This window comes from Metopolophium dirhodum, chromosome 9 (genome assembly GCF_019925205.1).
Source record: "Metopolophium dirhodum isolate CAU chromosome 9, ASM1992520v1, whole genome shotgun sequence".
NCBI classification, from domain to species: domain Eukaryota; kingdom Metazoa; phylum Arthropoda; class Insecta; order Hemiptera; family Aphididae; genus Metopolophium; species Metopolophium dirhodum.
This window is the reverse complement of record NC_083568.1, coordinates 28,328,011-28,348,289: the sequence shown is the minus strand read 5'-3', so window position 1 is coordinate 28,348,289 and position 20,279 is coordinate 28,328,011. Positions and strand designations below refer to the sequence as shown.

The 20,279-nt window shown below is 34.3% G+C and overlaps 1 protein-coding gene across 1 annotated transcript in view; it reads right to left on the bottom strand.

Moving 5' to 3' along the window:
* Window positions 1-20,279, bottom strand: part of LOC132952445 (zwei Ig domain protein zig-8-like) — a 449,513-nt gene that overhangs the window by 113,229 nt on the left and 316,005 nt on the right. The window contains exon 3 of the mRNA XM_061024746.1: window positions 1,924-2,096. Coding sequence (XP_060880729.1) covers window positions 1,924-2,096 — 173 coding nt within the window. The remainder of the gene's footprint in view (window positions 1-1,923; window positions 2,097-20,279) is intronic.

Genomic DNA, 20,279 nt, shown 5'->3' with positions numbered 1-20,279 from the left:
ATATTGACCGTGTGTAGTTCTAGTATAACGTCAATGACAAACATACCTACACACGATTTTTTTCAAAAAACAAAATAATAATAATATATAATATATAATATGTGTGCGTGTGTGTGTTGTCTGTAAATAGCATTAATACGCTCTGTTTACTAATTAATGTGATTAAAGTGAAAATATATTATTTTTGTATTTGAAGAATAATCGTGACGAAACGAAATCGTATCCAGAGGTTCTCTAACGAATTTACCTTGATACGGGTTGGCCGGATACGTGTAGGACTGGATACGTGTGTGTGTGTGTGTATAAATATGAAAAAACGCGTAACTAACGATATTTGTAGGTAGGACATTTACTGAGCAATTCAATTATATCGTTACTCGGACGATGGTATTCGAAAAATAAATAAGCTGCAACGATATGTGTTCGGCCCATCAAATTTAATCAACGGCGGTATGTTTATGTTTTTCGTTTTATTTTTTTAGGCATGTGATTACTACGGCGTATATACAATCGTGTGTGTTTTTAGGGAATTATTCCGAGAAAACTCTATCCGCGTGCGTACTCGGACAGTTAGATTTTTTTTACACCCATCGAGTATTTAACGGGGTTCATCATGAAATAGGTACGAAGAACGCTTAAAAAAAAGTTTTCTAGTAGTTAACTAAAAATTATACACATATTACACAACGAAAATCGAAAGCACAATAATTATTTAAATGAAATTTTTCTCGAAAACAGGTCATTTGAATGGAATTCATACGAAATAATTTAGTTTCGTGTGCACCATATAAATACTTCTCCTATACTCTATGGACAATAAAAAACGCCACCAGTTTTCATCGACAGTTAGGTAACACCATTTTTTGTCACCCCCACCGATTCATCAATCTATATACCTGCCGTGTAGAATTGCCACGCTCATGCGCACTCATAACTACTTTTTATAGTTTAGGATTATTCAATTTTTCGTCTAGAATGTGTGTGTTATTCCAAACCTATACTTAAAGATTTATAAAAGACCCACGAGCTTATTAGATCATTAGATAATACAATTTATAAAACGTTTAATCTTTCAAAGTTAGTTTTAATCATATTTCCAGTAAACACTATGCTATAATAACATAGCAAGAAGCCACAATAACGATTACTGAAGATTTAGTCCAATTATTATTTTTAGTCCAAAAAAATGAGTTGGACCAGAAGAGATAATTTCGTCCAATAAAACATTTCGTCTGTAGAAATAATTCCCCGGCACTTTAATTTTTCAAAGAAACTTAATGTAGTTATTTTTCAACTAAACAGTAAGTAGTTGTTTTTTTTTAGAAAACAGAAAGTGTGTGACGGAGCTATTACGTAAAAAGTATTAACGGTTTTCTTTTTGAATGCCGAAATTTAATTAGATTGTTTATTATGAAATAAAACGGATCGTAAGCAGAAAAACAGATGTACCTGCCTATTAACACAGATTTATTTTATGGAATAAAACGTGAACGGTTCAATTGTATACACACTTTAAACGCAATCGTAAATTTAAACACTTTTTTGTTTGCATTTAAAGAGCGATATATATTTATTTGGTCTTGATTTATGTATCGGATAATAAAAATTAAAAAAAAAACAAACAAAGGAAATGCAAATTAATTGGACAAAATTGTTTCATCGTTTCTATTTTAAACGTTGATAATATAATTTATTTCTAATTATTTTGAAACGTCCACTCGGGTATGACACCCAGGCCCTTGGTAGTTTCTATGACTCAGTAATAGCTGGTCATCTCAACGAATAAATAAAAATTGATCTCAAAACATAATATTTTTTTTTCATGTACTGTTTTATGTTTCTGAGTTTAAGACATATAATATTACAATACCGATGGGAGTGAGGAAGAAAAAAAAACATTAAATAATTATTTTGTTTACTTACAGTTCTGTTGGCAAGATTTTTGACTCTGCAGTTGAGATAGGCCGTTTTTCCCAAAGGGGACGTCACATTTTTCGACGCTGCCTTATCGAAGTATGGTAGATCGGGTTTCTCCGAAAATTCACCCAAGGTATTTTGATGTTTATTTGATTTGCTCAACAGGCATTCCGATACATCTGGAAACCACAATGAAAATGTTTTTAGACGGTACACCGAGTAAAAGATATATTTGTCTTTTATATTGTATTTTATTGACCGAGGGAAACATTTGGCCCTAAAATCGGTTACACGCGAAAATATCATTGAAATAATATCTGCTCACTCACATGTGTTTCCGAACATAATGTACCGTAACAGTAATATGGTAGGCGTATAGAGGTATTCTGTTATTTAACTTTGGTTTATAACAACACACCGCTCGATTGTAGTTATTAGAGTGAAACTTCCTTTTCATAAAATGTTTTCTGTTTGACGAAGACATTGTTGAGAACCAAACCGAATTAGAACAAAATGTATTCGACTATTTATTTGTATTCAACAAAATTCTCTAAAATACGATTTTTTTTTGTTTTCGAAGCACATGAGACTTCGTATTATGGAAGTTCCACTATCTATTATATTGTACTCTGTGTCATCGCTGTATACATAATTATGTATGTACAATATACGATCGTATAGTGTATAATATAATATGCTGTTATATCCATCGTATCTCAGGTCTTATTGTAACCCTTATATTGGGTTTCCTAATTTATTATTCTAGCCTTGAAATTATGCATAAATATTTTGAACTTATGAATAAATTAAGTACTTCGTGTGACATTTGTTTTTACTACATTACAATATTTACATTTTAGACGTTTGATACATATTACAAGAGTCACTCTCGAGTTTCCTCGTTCTAAGTGCATATTATTGTTTAGTATAGTTGCAGTTGTTCCACGTTTTATAGATAATAATATCGGTATAATTGTATGATAATATGTATCTAATCACTCACATACGATGTCGAACTGAGTTTATTAAGTCGTCTCCAAGGCTTGACTGTTTATAAATTATTAACAATCAAATTCTAACGTTATTCAACTATAATGCGACCCGACTATACTACAAACATTGAATTTTACGTAAAAATCAAAGATATTATTATTTCGAATAATTGTACCCGCAATCCGCAAAATCTAATCGAAATTAATATTATTGTTAGTTTACGCTATTTTTCTTTTCTAGGACTTCAAAACGGTAAAAATGTATTTGGTCTGTAAATTTAACAAACGACCATTATGGGTGCGTATGTTTTATACAAATAATGACTTAAATTATAATATTATATTTATCATCAATGATATTTTTTGTTACACTTGAATTATTTTGAACTAATTAATAATTTAAGTAAGTCGTGTGACATTCGTTTTTACTTCTTTTCAATATTATTAGCCACGCAACGTGATTGAGAGTAAGTAACATTCGCTGCTACTAGTTCCCGGATGGGTGACCACCCGGGTTCGTAGTGCCAAAAAACTTTCCACACATACACGTGTTACTAACCTACTTTACCAACCATACCAACCCTACCAACCGTAATCGAATGACCATAATTGGTGGAATCAAGTTCAATAAAAAAAAATAAAAATATTATCATTCACATTTTACATCATACACTTTTGAAAAACATAAAAAACACATTTGCTTGTTTTAAGTATGGGTAAGTACAACATATTTTTTCAGTTTAAGTTGAACACATTTTATACTATACATCAAGCATGCTCATACCCATTTCATCCTTTAGTAATGAATTTATTAAAATTCTGATTTCTATTATGTTTAAATATACTTAAAAATATTTAAAAATTCCAAACATCAGATTTTAAATAACTACATTATTCGAAAAAAAGTAGGGGGGGGGGGGGGTGATCATGCTCAGTGAATCTGCACACTGTATATTAATATACTGTACATGTATCTAATCACCAGCAGACGATGTCAAACTGAGGTTACTGACCCGCAAGTTGTCTCCAGTACTCCACTGCTTATAAATTAATAATTAAATTGCATCGTTAATCAACTGTCCGACCGACATAGGCTTTTAGACTTTCCAAGCGATCCGTATTTCCAATCGGATTCCATATAACGAATACGCATGTAAACTTGTAAGTAAAAACGCTATTCAGTGATTTATTTTTGTCATAAAAATATTATTAATTGATCAGGTCAAAGGTATTATTATTTAAAAAATAATAACTATCGCAGGTACCTACCCCAAAATCTGATGGAAGTGTAATTTGGTGAGTTTAATGTGTTTATCTTTTCTGAGACTTCAAAACGGTAAAAATGTATTTCGTTTGTAAGACTTGCAAACCAAAAATATACGTTTTTTATACCTACCTACAAATGCCGAGTTTAATAATATTAAATTTACCGATTTACACATAAATTTAAGTGTTATGAAATGCATGTTTGCATTAATAAATCACATTTTTCTAAAAGTGTTTTGAATGTGTAACATAACACGCGTTGTTATCTTAATTGTATTTATACGAAAAAAAAATATACCATTACTACCTATATGCACATTTCTCGGTGTGCATAATTTTCGTGAAAATAAATTTGTCGAAAAACATAAATACAAAGTATAATGACCACCATTGATCGTCGAAACATATTATACTCATTTTACTCACTTGTTTGAGCTATAATTGTATTAAATCAATAATAATCTGATTATTCACACAATATACTCGTTACTGAATTATTGAGAAATTATAAGCTCTAAAATATAATGTTGCATTATGAATGTGTGAGTGAATATTATTACGATTACACATTGGTTAGGTATTTTCATTTTACCGTCCATATAAGAACGCAATTCAAAAAAAAAAGTATTTTCTATCAAAGTTTACAACATAATAAAACATTAATAGATTTTTTAGATCTAGGACGGACCTTCTCCGACATTACGAACAAGACGTAATACATCAAATAACTCGTATATTACATGTTTTATATCTACCACTTTTCGTGATTACAAAATATTTTTTTCATCTCTACTAATATTTGGGTGGTATTTATGCGTTGAATATTTTATGGAAAACTTTTTTTATGTTATCACTACGGAGAATCGTGAATTATTTCTCGATGTAAGAAAAACCACATTATAACTTATAAGGATTTTCCACCAGACCAAAACAAAAAAAAAAAAACAAAACAAAATGAAAAAATGTTATTGTTTTCAGAATATTATAACCGAAATTATTAACAAACTATTTATGTATAATAAATTATTAGCACAACAGATGGTACATGATATAATATAATTTTTGAATGCAAATGATACACAACAATCAACTGCAATGATGCAACACAAAAACACTCTATTTACCTATTTAGCGTTGGTTTCGTGTTCGAATCCATTCGTTTTACTATCCGTTAAATTAATAATTTAAATGTCGGGCGCACAGATTTTATGCCATGCAGTGTTGCTGTCAACATTTTCCGAACATACGCGTCTTACTCCACGTCAATATTTTTAATTTATTAATTTATTACTGTTTTGAATTTAACGACAGTAATTGTTTGTAGTAACTATCGGTCAATCGATAATTTGTAATTTATTTTCAATCAATGTGCGAAATTAGTGCAATATTATTCATCGAGAAACCATTAAATACGAATATTATCATTATTATTATTATGACTATGACATTTGGCGATAGTGACATGAGATTTATCCGTGAAAATTAAATTTCCCCGACCGCGAGGTCGTCTTGTCGGCACCGTACTATCGTCATAATATTATTATTATATACGAGAGAAATCATAATGTTATATTATAATGTCAGATTATAATATAATATTACCATTATAATTGTACACGGTTTTAATTGCATTTCAAACATCACTACGACGATGTTATTCGCGTGCTGTGTACGTGTAACACACATTGCATTACAACAGTATAATATGGAAAATCGATAGGACGCCAAAAAGATGAGCCATTGTTTGGCAGTTTCCAAAATGTTATGACGTTGTTGTACGCGGTGTACGCGATTAAAAAAAAAAAAAAACCACGTGTGTGTGTTTAGAGGGTGACTTAACTCACGTCAACTATACGGGTAAAACAACAGATTAAAGTCACGCGAAAATCGAATCATTTTACTTACACGGTGCGGTTATGCGTGCTCGACTGTATCGTTATGGTTTTACGGATTGAACATCAGAGTGTTGGCTGCAGTGCATTTTGTGTGGGACGCAACAGACATTTTGACTTCGGTAATCTCCAAACCATAAAAATATAGCTTAGCGAATGCATGTATATACAATATAACAGTCGGGATCAGATTATTTCTACAACGAGTGCGTAAATAAAAACTAAATATACTTATAAAATATACTCCGTGAAAACATAATATTTACATAAAAATATAATAATTCACTTTAGGAGTTTTGTGCTGCAGGAAAACCGAATCACGGGTTTACAAGTAATAAATAATTATTGTATTATTCTTATTGTAATTTTTTCATCGTTATAGGTGTGTTGTCGATTAAAATGTTTAATGAAGAAAATAGCTATAATAATACAATGTGTATTATACCAGTAAAATTGTAAAATACTCTTGTCTTGATGTTACGATTTGGCACCGGAAACGAATTGTACATGTTTAATTGTCGTGAACTTAGTGCCAACAGTATTTTTTTCTGCACAAACAAACATAATATTTTTTTCTTCCTAAAGCTACCTACACCGTTATAAATTATAATTTATATGCATTTAAGAATAGGTAGGTAGTTATTCTTGAAAACAAAAACAATTATTTAACTGTTGTTGTTTATAATGTATTTAATTTAGAGCTAAAACAGACGTCTGTCCTACCAGTGCCGATTGTAAATAATAAATTGCGTCTAAAGTGCAAACAAACGATCGGTAACAGTGCACATTGAGGTTCACTATGGACTTTCATCGGTGGCGGTCAAATGATTTTGTCGTGGTGGTCGTGAATATAGTTGGGGTGGAGGGTGATAGATTATTGTTGACGAACACTATTTGGTCACCAAAAATATATAACTTTTAATTTATATAATATATAACTATGGTTATTAAAAAATGGTCGGGGGAAGAGGACTAAATCTATCTCGCTCGCCGCCGTTCGACCGCTGCTGAACTTATGTTATTACCTACGAGAACAATATGAACGGCGCTAACAAAAAGCAGTGTGACGTTATAATGTTATTATAATATGAAACGATCGCTGCGGATAGAATTATTATACTAATCGCGGGCGGCGGTGTGTGGACAACCGAACCGCTTTTACGTATAATATTTTATGCTTAAAACGTACACCCAAATAACTCCGATTGAATAATTTGAACCGTAAACCATACGCACACTGTGCCGATCAACTTCGCGACGGCGGCATAGCGATTTGTTCGCAACGAAATGCGGCCGAGACGTACATAATATATGAATCGCATACGTTACCCGTCGGAAATTTTAATTAATTTAAGCTAATTATTTGAAGCATCTCAATGTCATAACAATATATGTTGTACCATATCCATATTACGCCGTCTGTCTTACCGAGTTTGAAATTCGAGATTCATATTTTCGGTGTGCGCTGCTGCAACTTAGACTTTAGCGCGCTTTCGTTTCATTCGACTCGGCATCCGGCACGCATACCTAGGCGCCAATGTTATGATGATTGTATACATTGATAATTATTATCATTATTATTATTATTATTATGAATGCAAGCGTCTATTACATGTTTTGTTTTCGTAGGTTTTGTATAATATGTATACGCAGTTTGAAATTTCATATACCGTTTCTATCGTTGACAGCGTTTCGAAAAGGCTCAAAGAGTGGATTCCGAAGGGCTTGTGAAACGTATATCGTTGGACTAGTAATATTTAACACATGTATGTTGGAACGATTGCTCCGAAAATTTCAGGTAAGAAAAAAAATGTGTATCGAGCCCAGCGATGTCGAAAATGTCCAAAATCAATGTTCTACTCTTTAGTATTCTAGTACGTCTGCAATCGCGTCGAACAATATTGAGAGCGGGTATGTTATGTTAATTTAATAAGACTTAATATTTGAACATTTACATAATATTATTTTGTATTGAACAAAAAATTTTAAATTTACAAAATATACATAATATTATGTTTATATTGCCTGTACTAAGTGAATTTTAGATGATTAAAATTAAATATCGAAAATTATTATACTTAATTTTATTATTTTATAATAGAATATAGTATTATGTGAATCATGAATATTAATTACGATTTAAGTCTTCGATATGATAAATAATTTCTGATAAATCTTCCTACGCAAAAGATGTGCTTTGATCATTTCAGATTGTGAGAAATATTCCGGCGCACAAGATGTTTTTAATTCAGGAGTACTAAAAAAATCAATGCAATTGACAACAACTTATATAACTAAGTATATATCATCGCACCGAAGCGATGGGTGCACGCGCGCAGTACCTAATTTATCGTTTTAAATTTAAATTTATCATGGTAAGAGTATGATATATTATAATTATTCGTCATAATCCGTATTGCTTGTATAAAGCTAAGTCGGGGACGTTTCCAGATCAATTTGTGGGAGGAAGTCGAAAACTGAAGGTTTTAACCGAGTCAAATTTCAAATAATTTTAATTCGCTTATTATAAAATAAAATATATATTTATTATTATAATTATGTTTTGAGAGAACGTCGTGTCCACGGGTGTTGTCTCCGAGTTTCAAACGTAAAATTATAACATCAAATTTAAATATAAAAATACCATTTATGGCACCCTTGTGATTTTTTTGATTCGAATTTTTAACAAACCTCCGCGCATTTTAAAATTGTTAAGAAAGTTACTATTTTAGTATTCTTATTAGGACTTGTTTTAAAACTATAATATCAAAATGTGTATAAGCGGGGTCCTAAATAATATACTTATATTTTAATTTCATAACAGGTCAAATTAATCTAATATTAATAACAACAGAGTAAAACGGATGATTATGAACATCAAGTTTGCTATTTTATGCGTTGGTTATACGCAAGCAGGAAGGACGTCCCGCTCTTAATAAGTTATGGCTAGAGAGTTCTACCACATAATATATTTAGGCAACAAAATAGTATAAAATACATTTACTAAAATATGTCCATTTAATCTATTTGTAGTGATTAGCTAGTATATATGGATTAATAAATTCATGTATAAAATTGTATTTATATTAATGTAATCAAAAACATTTCAGTTACAGAGAAATCGATTTTGAAAAACTAATGACATTTTCAAAAAGCTACGCCTCTGGTCCAAGCGCGGAGACTTCGTTGAGTATTTTACAAAATATTATCGCGGATGGACCGTTTGAAAGTATATACATTATCACATTGCGTCGCAGACACACACACACACACACACACACCTGTTGTGTTTAATAAGCGTAATGGGATTCCAAAGCACTCGTGTGGAGTGTTACAGCGGTATAATAATAACAATAATATAATAACGGTGCGACAAAGTTTTCCGTTTACATCGGTCGCGCCGGAAGGCCAGGATGAAGGTTTCTGTTGGCCGGCGCGAGTAGAAATCACCTCGAATCGCGCGATGCACAAGCGGTCGTGGTCACAGCGGTATATTATGGTATGAACGTCACGGTAGTATAATGGTAGTAATACAATAACTATAACCACAAAACGGCAATTTACTTCGGCGTCGCCAATGCGGTGTGTCTCAATAATAATATGCTCAACACGCGCCCCTCACGCATGATTTATTTTTACGATCACGTGTTGTGGAATAGTATATAAAAAAAACCTATCGTGTCGTGATCGTTTCGCTCTCGACGGATGCCGTAAGCAAATTTATTAATACTTATTAATTTATTAATATTTCCACGCGTGTCTAAACTATATTTTAAGCTACCTGCCTGAATATAACGACGAGAATACCGTATTAGTATGCTTGCAACTTAAATGTCGGAAGTGTATTGTTTTCGTCGGACGGACAAACGAGTGTCCTATCCAATTCGTCGTCTCGTCCTTAAACCCATAGACGCCGCGCTGTCTACAGAAAAAAGTACAGAGACTGCAGTTGTTGTCGGTTTGTTCACCGCTCGTGCATAATTTGTTTTTACGATCGTGGAATTGTTTCATAATATTATAATATTATTATTGATGGATAAAAACAAACCCGTTTATCGTTTTGTTCTCGACACATGCCGCAGCAGAGATCAAAGGACCTATATGTGAAATATTTCCGCCCACGTGACTAAAGTACGTATACCTATAGGTACTGCTCTAACGATGCGAATAAAATTAAGCTCACTGCAACGTTCGAGTCAGAAGAGTATTTAATTTTCGTTGGACAAACAACGCGAACGCGCTCGACCTATTCTAATTCGTCGTCTCGTCCTACAACCCAGACGCCGTCTACGGAAAGAATCTGGTATATTATGGTATATTATAATCATCGTGGTATATAGAGAGTCTGCCGTTGTAGCTGTTGCTGTGGTCGTCGCGGTCTGTTTGTTTTTCGCGTTTTAATGAACTTGTACGGAAATTTAGTTTTCGAGCACCGGTAGACGGCACTCGTGCAGTTTTCGTTACAATATTATATGCCGCCGGAAGGGTTACACGTCCGCTTTGCAAAGAGACAACACCGGAAACAGACGCATATTCGAAACGAAATATCAACGTGCGTTAGATTAATGACTACCGTGGAACGTCTAGCGTGTATGATATTCTGTGCGCGGACAGAGCGATTTTCCTCTGCGGTGGCATCGCAGCAGCTCTTCGCTCGACCTCCCGTATTTATGTATAGTAATAATAATAATAATAATGATATAGGGTTATATAAAATAGAATAATATTATCGTACGTGCACTGGCGCAGAAGCGCTGACCGGGAAAGTATTATATTTTCGTCCTCCGACGTCGTCGTCGATGTCACCGCCGTCGCCGCCGTGTCCGAGTCCTCGTAGATTTATTAGTCTAAACATCACGAGTTTTATTATTTGTTCATCCGTTTGTTTGTTCGTGAAGAATAATACGATATTATTATTAAATAGCTATAAATAAAACCGAGATACATTTCCCTTGGAATCTGAACTCGATTAAGCTGCTGGTGGACGCTGGGGAATAATGAATAATTTAACAAGTTTTATGTGTGTTATTATTGCAACGACATGCGGCCGCTTTCGTATAGGTTTTTTCTTCTTTTTTAAGTCGTTTGAATTACAAAAAACTGAATTTCGTCGCAACCCCATAACGAGTTTGAAAATATTTTGATAGAGATTTATAATCATAAATTTACGAAACATAAAACAACGCTTAATATTTTCTTTACATAATTTAAATTTTCTACTTTATCATCTGAACCACGGAGTGTTGATGAGGTGTTATAAAGTTATAATCACTTCCAAAAACCGTTAAACGATACTCCATCACAGTTGTCGGTACTATAAGTACTAACCTAACCTATACTGTTTACATTAAATTGTGCGTGACACATACGTTTGAATAATATTTCAATCGAACGGTTCGTATGTACACCAATTAGTAAAACGATGGTTTAAGGCTTATTAATATATAATATATATTGTATAAATATAATTGCCACGCAAGTTCGAAGGTTTATATTTTTTTTTTATTTTGTCAATAGGACGTAAATCGACCGAATTTATTTAGGCTACATATTATTATAAAAGTGGTTAAAACCATAGACTAAATAATATTATTGCAAGACAACCGTTCCAAAATAATTGATATGTATATTATGTTTTGTTAAACGTATTAAACGACGGAGGATAATAATACAAACCAAACAGATACGATTAATGTGTAATATAAATTCATGGAATAGTAATAACGACAATAATAATACAACATTTTGACAATATCCATGTAAATGTGTATTAAATTGATTTTGGCATTAGCATGTTAATTTATATCTACTGTTTCGTAACGACTACAACTGTATAGCAGAGTAGTATAATAGCTACAACACTGTTGTTGTAAGCTGGAACGTAGTTTCAGAGGAAACCATACGCAATCGGAGGATTGTCTAGTCGAAAATAATACACACGAAAAGTTACATAAATCGAGTCGGCGGATCGCGTGCGTACGCCAGTCGTGAGCCGACCGGTCCCGCCGAGGTTTTGGAAACGTGGAAAAAACACGCGCACACAAATTATTACGTTTATCCGCGATTAAAAATTTATAACCGAAGACGAAGAATCATTACCGCCCGTAAATAAAATCCCATTAAATATTTCAATACGGAGCTGAAGTTGCGTCGTGTCGGGCTCGGGATACGATGTCAGGCTGTACCGGGTAAACGCGTATTGATCGGGTTGAGCTCGGTGGTTTATTGGATTTGTTTCTTTGTTGTACGCACTTGATTGAATGAAAAGTCTATTATATTCGCGACGGTTAGTATGAAAGTATCGTTCTGTAATACGAAATAATATAAACCCCACTTAAACGCGCCTTGTACGTTTACGCCATTTAAAACATGTTTTTAACTATTGTGTTCGATAAAATACAAATACGGAAACAAATTTCCCAGCTCCTGTGCGATGAAAGTGTGTCCGACTGGACCGTATCAATAACTACAGTGCGTTTCCTTACATGTATATTGTATACAAAATATAACGTTTTTCCAACGAATTCACTGTGCTACAATAGTTCACATGAAAAATATTAATCCATTATATTATAACATCATAATATCAAATAAAAATATTTTCAAATTGTTAAGGTACATTTGCGGTCGATTATATATTTATGTCGAGAATGCATTTATGACCAACCCACCGGTACGATTATTAAATCGCACAGTGATATTGTGTCGACAGATTAACCGATTTATCAATGTTTTGCATTTTCTAATTTCATACCTATAATGATTATGATATTCTTTTACCATATTATTATATTATTGTAAATTATTATAATTGCAGTTTGAGTTAGCACGGCGCATTCTATTCACAGTTTTGATCGGTCGATGAATAATATTGATATATTTACCAAACTTAGATGACTTTGAAATGTTTAATATTTACCCTTTTATATTATAATAATACACTGCAGTGACTCGTTTGACACCGCACCACCTGCGCGCCTCTTTGTAGCGAAAAAAATACTTTTAACAAACCATATTATATTTAGTTCGAAGTAGAAATAATAAAGAATAATTCCTATATGCAGGACGTCACGAAATGAAAGTTTAAATAAATATTGCACGCGTTCGGTTCCCCGATGAGTTGTTTTCGATAAAGCCATAATAATAATAACGTTATAATAGTATATAATCATATTCACCTTTGCCGTGGTTATCGCACGCGTTAACCCACAATTAATATACTTCCACGAGCGTCACATGCGTAGAATTTTATCAACCCTCTTCCAAATTATGGGGCGTAGCCACCGACTTTCCCGGGCTAATGAACGTCAGGTTATCGGCGAAACCGTGTCATCATTACAAATCGATCGAATGTTTATTATGATAATATCATATAATCATATAATGTTATCTATGCACTACCCATGTACAAGTCGATGATAATTTTGGCAAACAGGTCTGCACACAATCGAAATAATAATATTATATTCGAACCGCGAGAGACCCTTAACGACGTTTCGACAGCCGTCATGACGTCTGTGTCGTGCGCTGCTCGTTAGACGTAATATTCCTTGCTAGCCTACCGCCGATGGTTTTTTTTTGGGGGGGGGCGGGGGAGAGGTTAACGAGTTACAATTTTCGATAGGCCACGCGGAAAAACCCTTCGCGAGTCCGTTGCTTTTGCAAAACGATAAGTAACATCGCTTTTTAACACGACCCTCATGCGGCCATCACTCACTCGACGACCCGTCGCCTGCACGGAAATTCTCTTCGGCGAACGCGCGAAAACGAGAACCGCCTGCGCTAACAACAATGATGACCCGTCGAGAAAATTTAAACGCTAAATTTTTTCTCGTCCGTGAGATACACACGACAACGGTGGTGGAACGACCGCGAAATCGTTAGCAGAATCATCGGCGCGATCGTTCGCAGGAAACGCGTCTTCGGCATGACCTCTGCGTGGCTTGGACTCTATGAACGGATTTTAAAGGATTTTCACAATTATTGACAATAAGTCACACTGAAAAGCGCGTCACCATTCGCTAAACGATAATATTTTTAACAACGTCGCTTTTAAATGCGACACACGCGATCCTCACGTCGCCAACACTCGCTCGACGATCCGTCGCCACGGAAATTCCGTCCTTTCCGCGCACGCGCGAGACCCGTCTGTCCGCGGTTATAATGACGGGCCTTGGAGAAAATTTAAACGATCAATTTTTTTTTCCTCGACCGTCCGTCCAAAGGATTCACACACGTCAGCGGAAAAGTGGTCGTGCAGTGCGTGCAGGTGGAGAAATATATTTTTCCGGCTCCGCGATCCTTTCGCAGGAAACGTGTCGCGCGGCAGGACCACCGCCACCACCGCCGCCGCCACCACGTCTTGAGCGCTATGAATTTCAAAGGATTATACGTGTCGAGTGCTGTATTACTATCGTTATTATAATACCGTGGGTTCGGGACGCGCATATACATTTCGCCAGAGGTCATCCTTCACACCGCGGTCGTGGTTTACGCGACAATAAGTCTGATAAATTGTATAATATTCTACCCGCCCACCGCCGCCTCACCACACGTGCCAATACAATGGAACGATGATAGTACGCGATCGTGGCGCCGGGTACCTGAAGTGATGTAACTATAATATACGCGTATTGTGATGTTATTATTATTATTATAGTTCGTGTCGATAAATTACGCGTTTCGGATACGTCGTGGCACAGACCGTCGTCGTCAATGCGTGCTCGGTGGCTGTATAATATATTTAATTTTTCAGTCGTATTGTACACCAGTGGTTATCAAACCGTGACATGCGCGCGAATATCACTGCGGTAACACGGAAAATATGTAGATTATTTTTCCTACAGCTATAACGTAAAACGTTAATAAACTATATATTTTGTGTGCGGTAATTCGTTCGCCGGACAACGGAATTAACTATATAATGTATATGTTTTGATTCACAAAAAAAAAAAACAGAATATAGGTAGGTACACTAAAAATGGTAATAATATTTTTGCTGATTTATAGTTTGGTACCTATATTTAGTGATTGTGTAGAACGTGACAGTGTAGGCGCATGTGCGGCGCGAAAATGAAAAAATTTTGAGAACCTCTAACAAAGTGATTATTTTCAAGGTAAACACGAAAAGCCTTAACGTCCACGGTAATATTATTATTTTCTATATAACATATATTTTTGAGTCACTGATACAAATAGATATTTCATTGTTATCGTGGATTAGATATTAATGTATTCACGACGCAAAGTCAATTATTCGCTAATCTAAATGTTTTGAATAATTTACTTTTAAAATGAAAATTATTTTTTTAAATAAGAACATATTATTATTCTGAAGCAAAATATTATACTTTTATGAGCATGTTAGATTATGATCAGTGATTTAGATGATCGGAGTTGTGGGACAACGTTTTGTGTGGTATCCAGCCTATGACACACCACAACAACAATAATAAAATATAATTTGTTTCTAAAATGTGTTTTGTACTTACTTCAATAATGACGTATAAAAAAAATATTTTTAAAAAAACTTTTTACCTTAAAAAACTCCACATATTATAATTTGTTTCGATTAAATCTGGTGGACCTCAGTAATCATTTAGATAATTTAATCGGTGGGAGTTGTATAGCTGCTGCTAATAAGTGGTTTTTTTTAGATCATCGGTGGTTTCTCGGCATTATTCATCCATCCACTTTTTACGGTCAAGTGTTATGGTAATATTATTTTAAACGTCCAGCCGCTACCAACCGCTACCATAAAGTTGTATTTCAACTCGTTCATGATTATTGACACAACAATAATAATATTATTATTTTTCTTTTTTATTTATTGTTCCTGAAGCCCGGCAACTATGGTCATTAGCTGTTTGTTTTTGTTTGTAGGGGAGGAAATTGTAGGTTTGTAAACACGTGTGTTTTGGTAGATTTTTTAATGGGCAAGCGTAAGTATCTGCCACTCCAGGTGGGGCACCGTGACTCGCCAAAGAAAAATGCCATTCGCGGCCGGATGCGTCACTTCCGACTCCTTAATCCGCTCGGCCACCACTCCATGCCCCCAATAATATTATTATAATACAGGTTGTGGTGCATTGTGATATCATACCAAACGTTTGGATTTCTGATATTATCGTTATTCGAAATCATTACCTGAATTGAGTTTTATAACGATGATAATATGATTCGTAATTCATATTTTATCGGTCAAAAAGTAAAAAAATCGATAAAAATCAATTATTGAAAGTGTTACACGAGCTCAGAACAATAACGGATGGTAAAAAATATAGTGCGCATAAACGTATGTGATTTTGTAATAACTCTTCGCCTCCACGGATGGAGAATAATACGTTATTATAGTATGCGAATACGTGCACATGTGTGAAATGAAAACAGTCAAAGGTGTTGATGATTGTCTGCTAACAATAATGCGGGAATCGAATGATGAGATATGTCCTACGAGAAGAATAGTATAAGTTATCGGGCACGAATCCTCGACACTATTCTTTAGAGCAGACACGTCATTATGGCTTAAACCACGCAGTCATTTTACGAACACGAGATGACCGGATTTATGAATCAAGGTTTATAAAGGTTCAAATTGATTCAAATCGTATCGATCAATGTGTGTTGAAAACGCAAAAAACTGTTAAAATCAACTATTCGGTGTTACACGTCGAGTCTGTGACAACTACAACGTCTAGTAAAAAGTGAAGTGCTCATAAACCTACGTGTTTTCGTAATAACTATTCCGTTAGCCAACTTCGAAGGGTGGAGAACAACACGACAATATTATTGATATGATAATACGCGAATACGTGTGCCAAACTCATGGGCGATGACGAGTGTAGTCTGCTTTGTTGTATCAATATAATATCATGCATAATAAAATATAAACATTATTAATATTGTAACTTTTATAACTAGGTTAAGTAAACATGTATGTAATGTGTAACAAAATTTAGTATTTAGTCTTAGACAATAAGTTTTAGTAGATGTCGTAAAATCGAAACTAGGTTAAGTGATAATATTATTTTATAACAAGTGTACGAGTGATAAGAGTAGACAAATGTGGGTCCTTCAGTGGCGATCGCTTGATGCGGTGTCACTGCGACAAAGTGTTACCTTTTAGTTATTATTGTGTGTGTTTATAATTATAGTGCACGTCGGAAGCGATCGGCGTATACGACAGCTTACAATGATGGGACGCGTAAGACACGAGTACGACACATTATACGAACTCGAAGAATAATTTAAATTAGCATGACGTAACCCCGAGAAGAGGAGACTTCTTTCGAGCAGACACGTCAAATTTTAAACCGCGCATTGATTCGACAAACACGCGCGAGACGACTGGATGAAGATATTTATATTATTACACTTTATTGGATTTTTTTTTTTTTTATTCCGTTTGTTTTCGTCTATTCTACCGCAGTAAAACTTTGGTAATTAAAATCATTACTTTATAATAATATAATATGTCTCGGGGACACCAACGCATTAATCTTACTCAAGAAAGTCGAGGTACATAGTAATAATATCGCGGCGCGGTACGCACTATAATACGCGTAATATTATATTATTATTATCATAATAATATATTTCCCGCGTCTAATGTTTATTTAACGAGATTGATTTCCTAGGTGAGATTATGATAAATAAAACGCTCGCGCCCGCGTATAATATTAATACGACTAACGTATAAATTCATAACTTATATTATATATTATGCGGTGGATCGTGTAGAATGTGACTAATTATTTTGTTTGCTCGCATCAATTGGCGCAGTTGAAACCGAATTCGCGGGCTTTACTTTAATTAATTAAGTGCAGATAATCTTTGCCGTTCAAAACGAGCTTATCTCGTCGGACGGGCCATCGCACGCACCCACACACATACCCACACATACACACACACACACTAAATCGGTGTCATTCATATACGCCACTGCGACCGTGGCCCCAGGATACCGCATGGCGGCCCGAGACACGATTGGATACCGCGTTATAGGTATAATATATGTGCATAATATAACTGTGCGTGTGTGGTATGTGTGGGTAAGTTGGCGGGTGGGTGTGGGTGCGCGCGCGACTCGGCTTAGAGAGAAGATGTTGGCGTTAATTAACAGGAACGCGGCGTGCACGAAGATTGCTAGAAATCGCTTTGATCACGTGCGTATAATATTATAGGTGTAGGTACAGTGTATATTATTAGTATGTGTGTGTCGTACACTGCCCGCTGAAATTAATCAGATAGACCTATGTAGTATATGTATATGCGTATCAATATAATATGAACCTGAAATTAATTTACGGTCAAGATTGCTTTTTCAAAGCCAGCGCAAAAGTTTTCCGAAGAATTTCCAAAGGCCCTCGGTCCTGTCACCGCACGTGTCTTCCGACACCGTGTGACTTGTATGTATTGTATAAAATATTATTTCATACAGGTGCGGCGAACCTCCCCCAGCGGGCACCTCTAATTAGCGGACATTTTTTCTCGAGAACAAACTTCAACACATTTACTGAATAATGAATTCGCCGAATGTTGAGGACACCTCCGAATAGCAGACAGAATTTCAATGCCCGAGAGTGTCCGGTATTTAGAGGTTTTACGGTGTTGAGTTTTGTACTCAGGCGTATAATAATATAGGTCAAGGTTGACCGCCGCACGAATTAAACGCGAAAACTAATTGTAATTCAGTAAACGGTTTTAAGCCGACGAGTAAAATCGTTTTCGTTATACTTGAGCACCGTTCACTTGGGCATGAGCTGTGACCGTATTTTCAAACCTACGGATAAGTCATTATATTAATATACTATTATTATAGTTCTTAAACGTGTAGGTGTACTATATTCTTAGATACGTTATACACATATTTGATTTGTAACTATGTAAAATAAATAATTATCATATGACGACGTTAAACCTAAATAATCGAGTCGAAATAAATCGGAGAGAAAAATCGATGTACCTGTTGTTGTGTTAAGCTTTTAATACAGATATAAACTAAATAATGTCGTTCTACGAAATGTTAGTATTTAACAACTTGTTTGAGAAAACAACCGTAAGTAACGAGTACAAATCCAAAACGATTCATACAGTATTCACTATTCAATAAGTTAAGTAAAAACACGCATTCCACCAAACTAGAATAAGATAACAATTATTATGTAATATATGGTAACAATTAGTATGATTTTTACTCATAATACAATGTAACTATGTTAAGCCTTATACCGATATCATCGATAGTGATTCGATTGTAACATTAGTATATTATAAAGGACATGTGAAGACAGAAAGAGGGTCAGGTCAAGTGATCCTGTGACTCGATTACGATTAGACGCCAGTTGACAATAAAAGAGCTTAATATAATAATATTATTTATTCATTTATTTGTGCACGTCTGAATAAAAAATATAAAATAAAAAATTACAGTGAAGTGCGACAAATTTACGATAGTATATTAATTTTATCGACACAACAATATACGACTATAATATGGTTTAAGGCCAAACGATAGTAAACAGCGTGGAAATAAATTCGTCTCATAGTATAGACATGACGTAAATAAATAAATGTAGACACGATTTAGATCGATAGTAAACTATCTACCTCCAATAGTAATAAAACATAAATCCTCGTAGCAAAGTAAATATTGTATTCACTATAATATTATTACGTTTAACGAACAACCAAACGATATAATTAATTATTATATTATGCTTTATTTTAGTCATTGTTAATATTATTGTACAACTTTACTGGAAACACATAAAAAAGTGGAGTCAAGTTAACGGTATGACTATTATAAGCAACATTCGTTTATGAGTTATTCACTACGGTTAGTGGTTACACGTACAACTACTGCTCACGTAAAAACAATTATTAAACTGATCTATGAATCATTGTTATTTATTTATGTATTAATAAAATTGTAATCTAGATTAGATTTTTGATGTTAAATACAAACCACTACTAATTACTTTATACTCAGGCACCTCATACTGTAGTACGTACAGTTGTTATGACGTACCATAATACACTAATTATCTAACCACAGTTGTAGTTATGAGTTTATGATAAACCGGGAAAACCGAGGGTACAAAAACAGTCGTGTAGCTAAATTGCCTACCCAGGACGCCGCGTTAAAAACGTATAATATTTTTGTATATCATTATTGCAATACGGCCACGTTATAATATTAATTAATAGTACG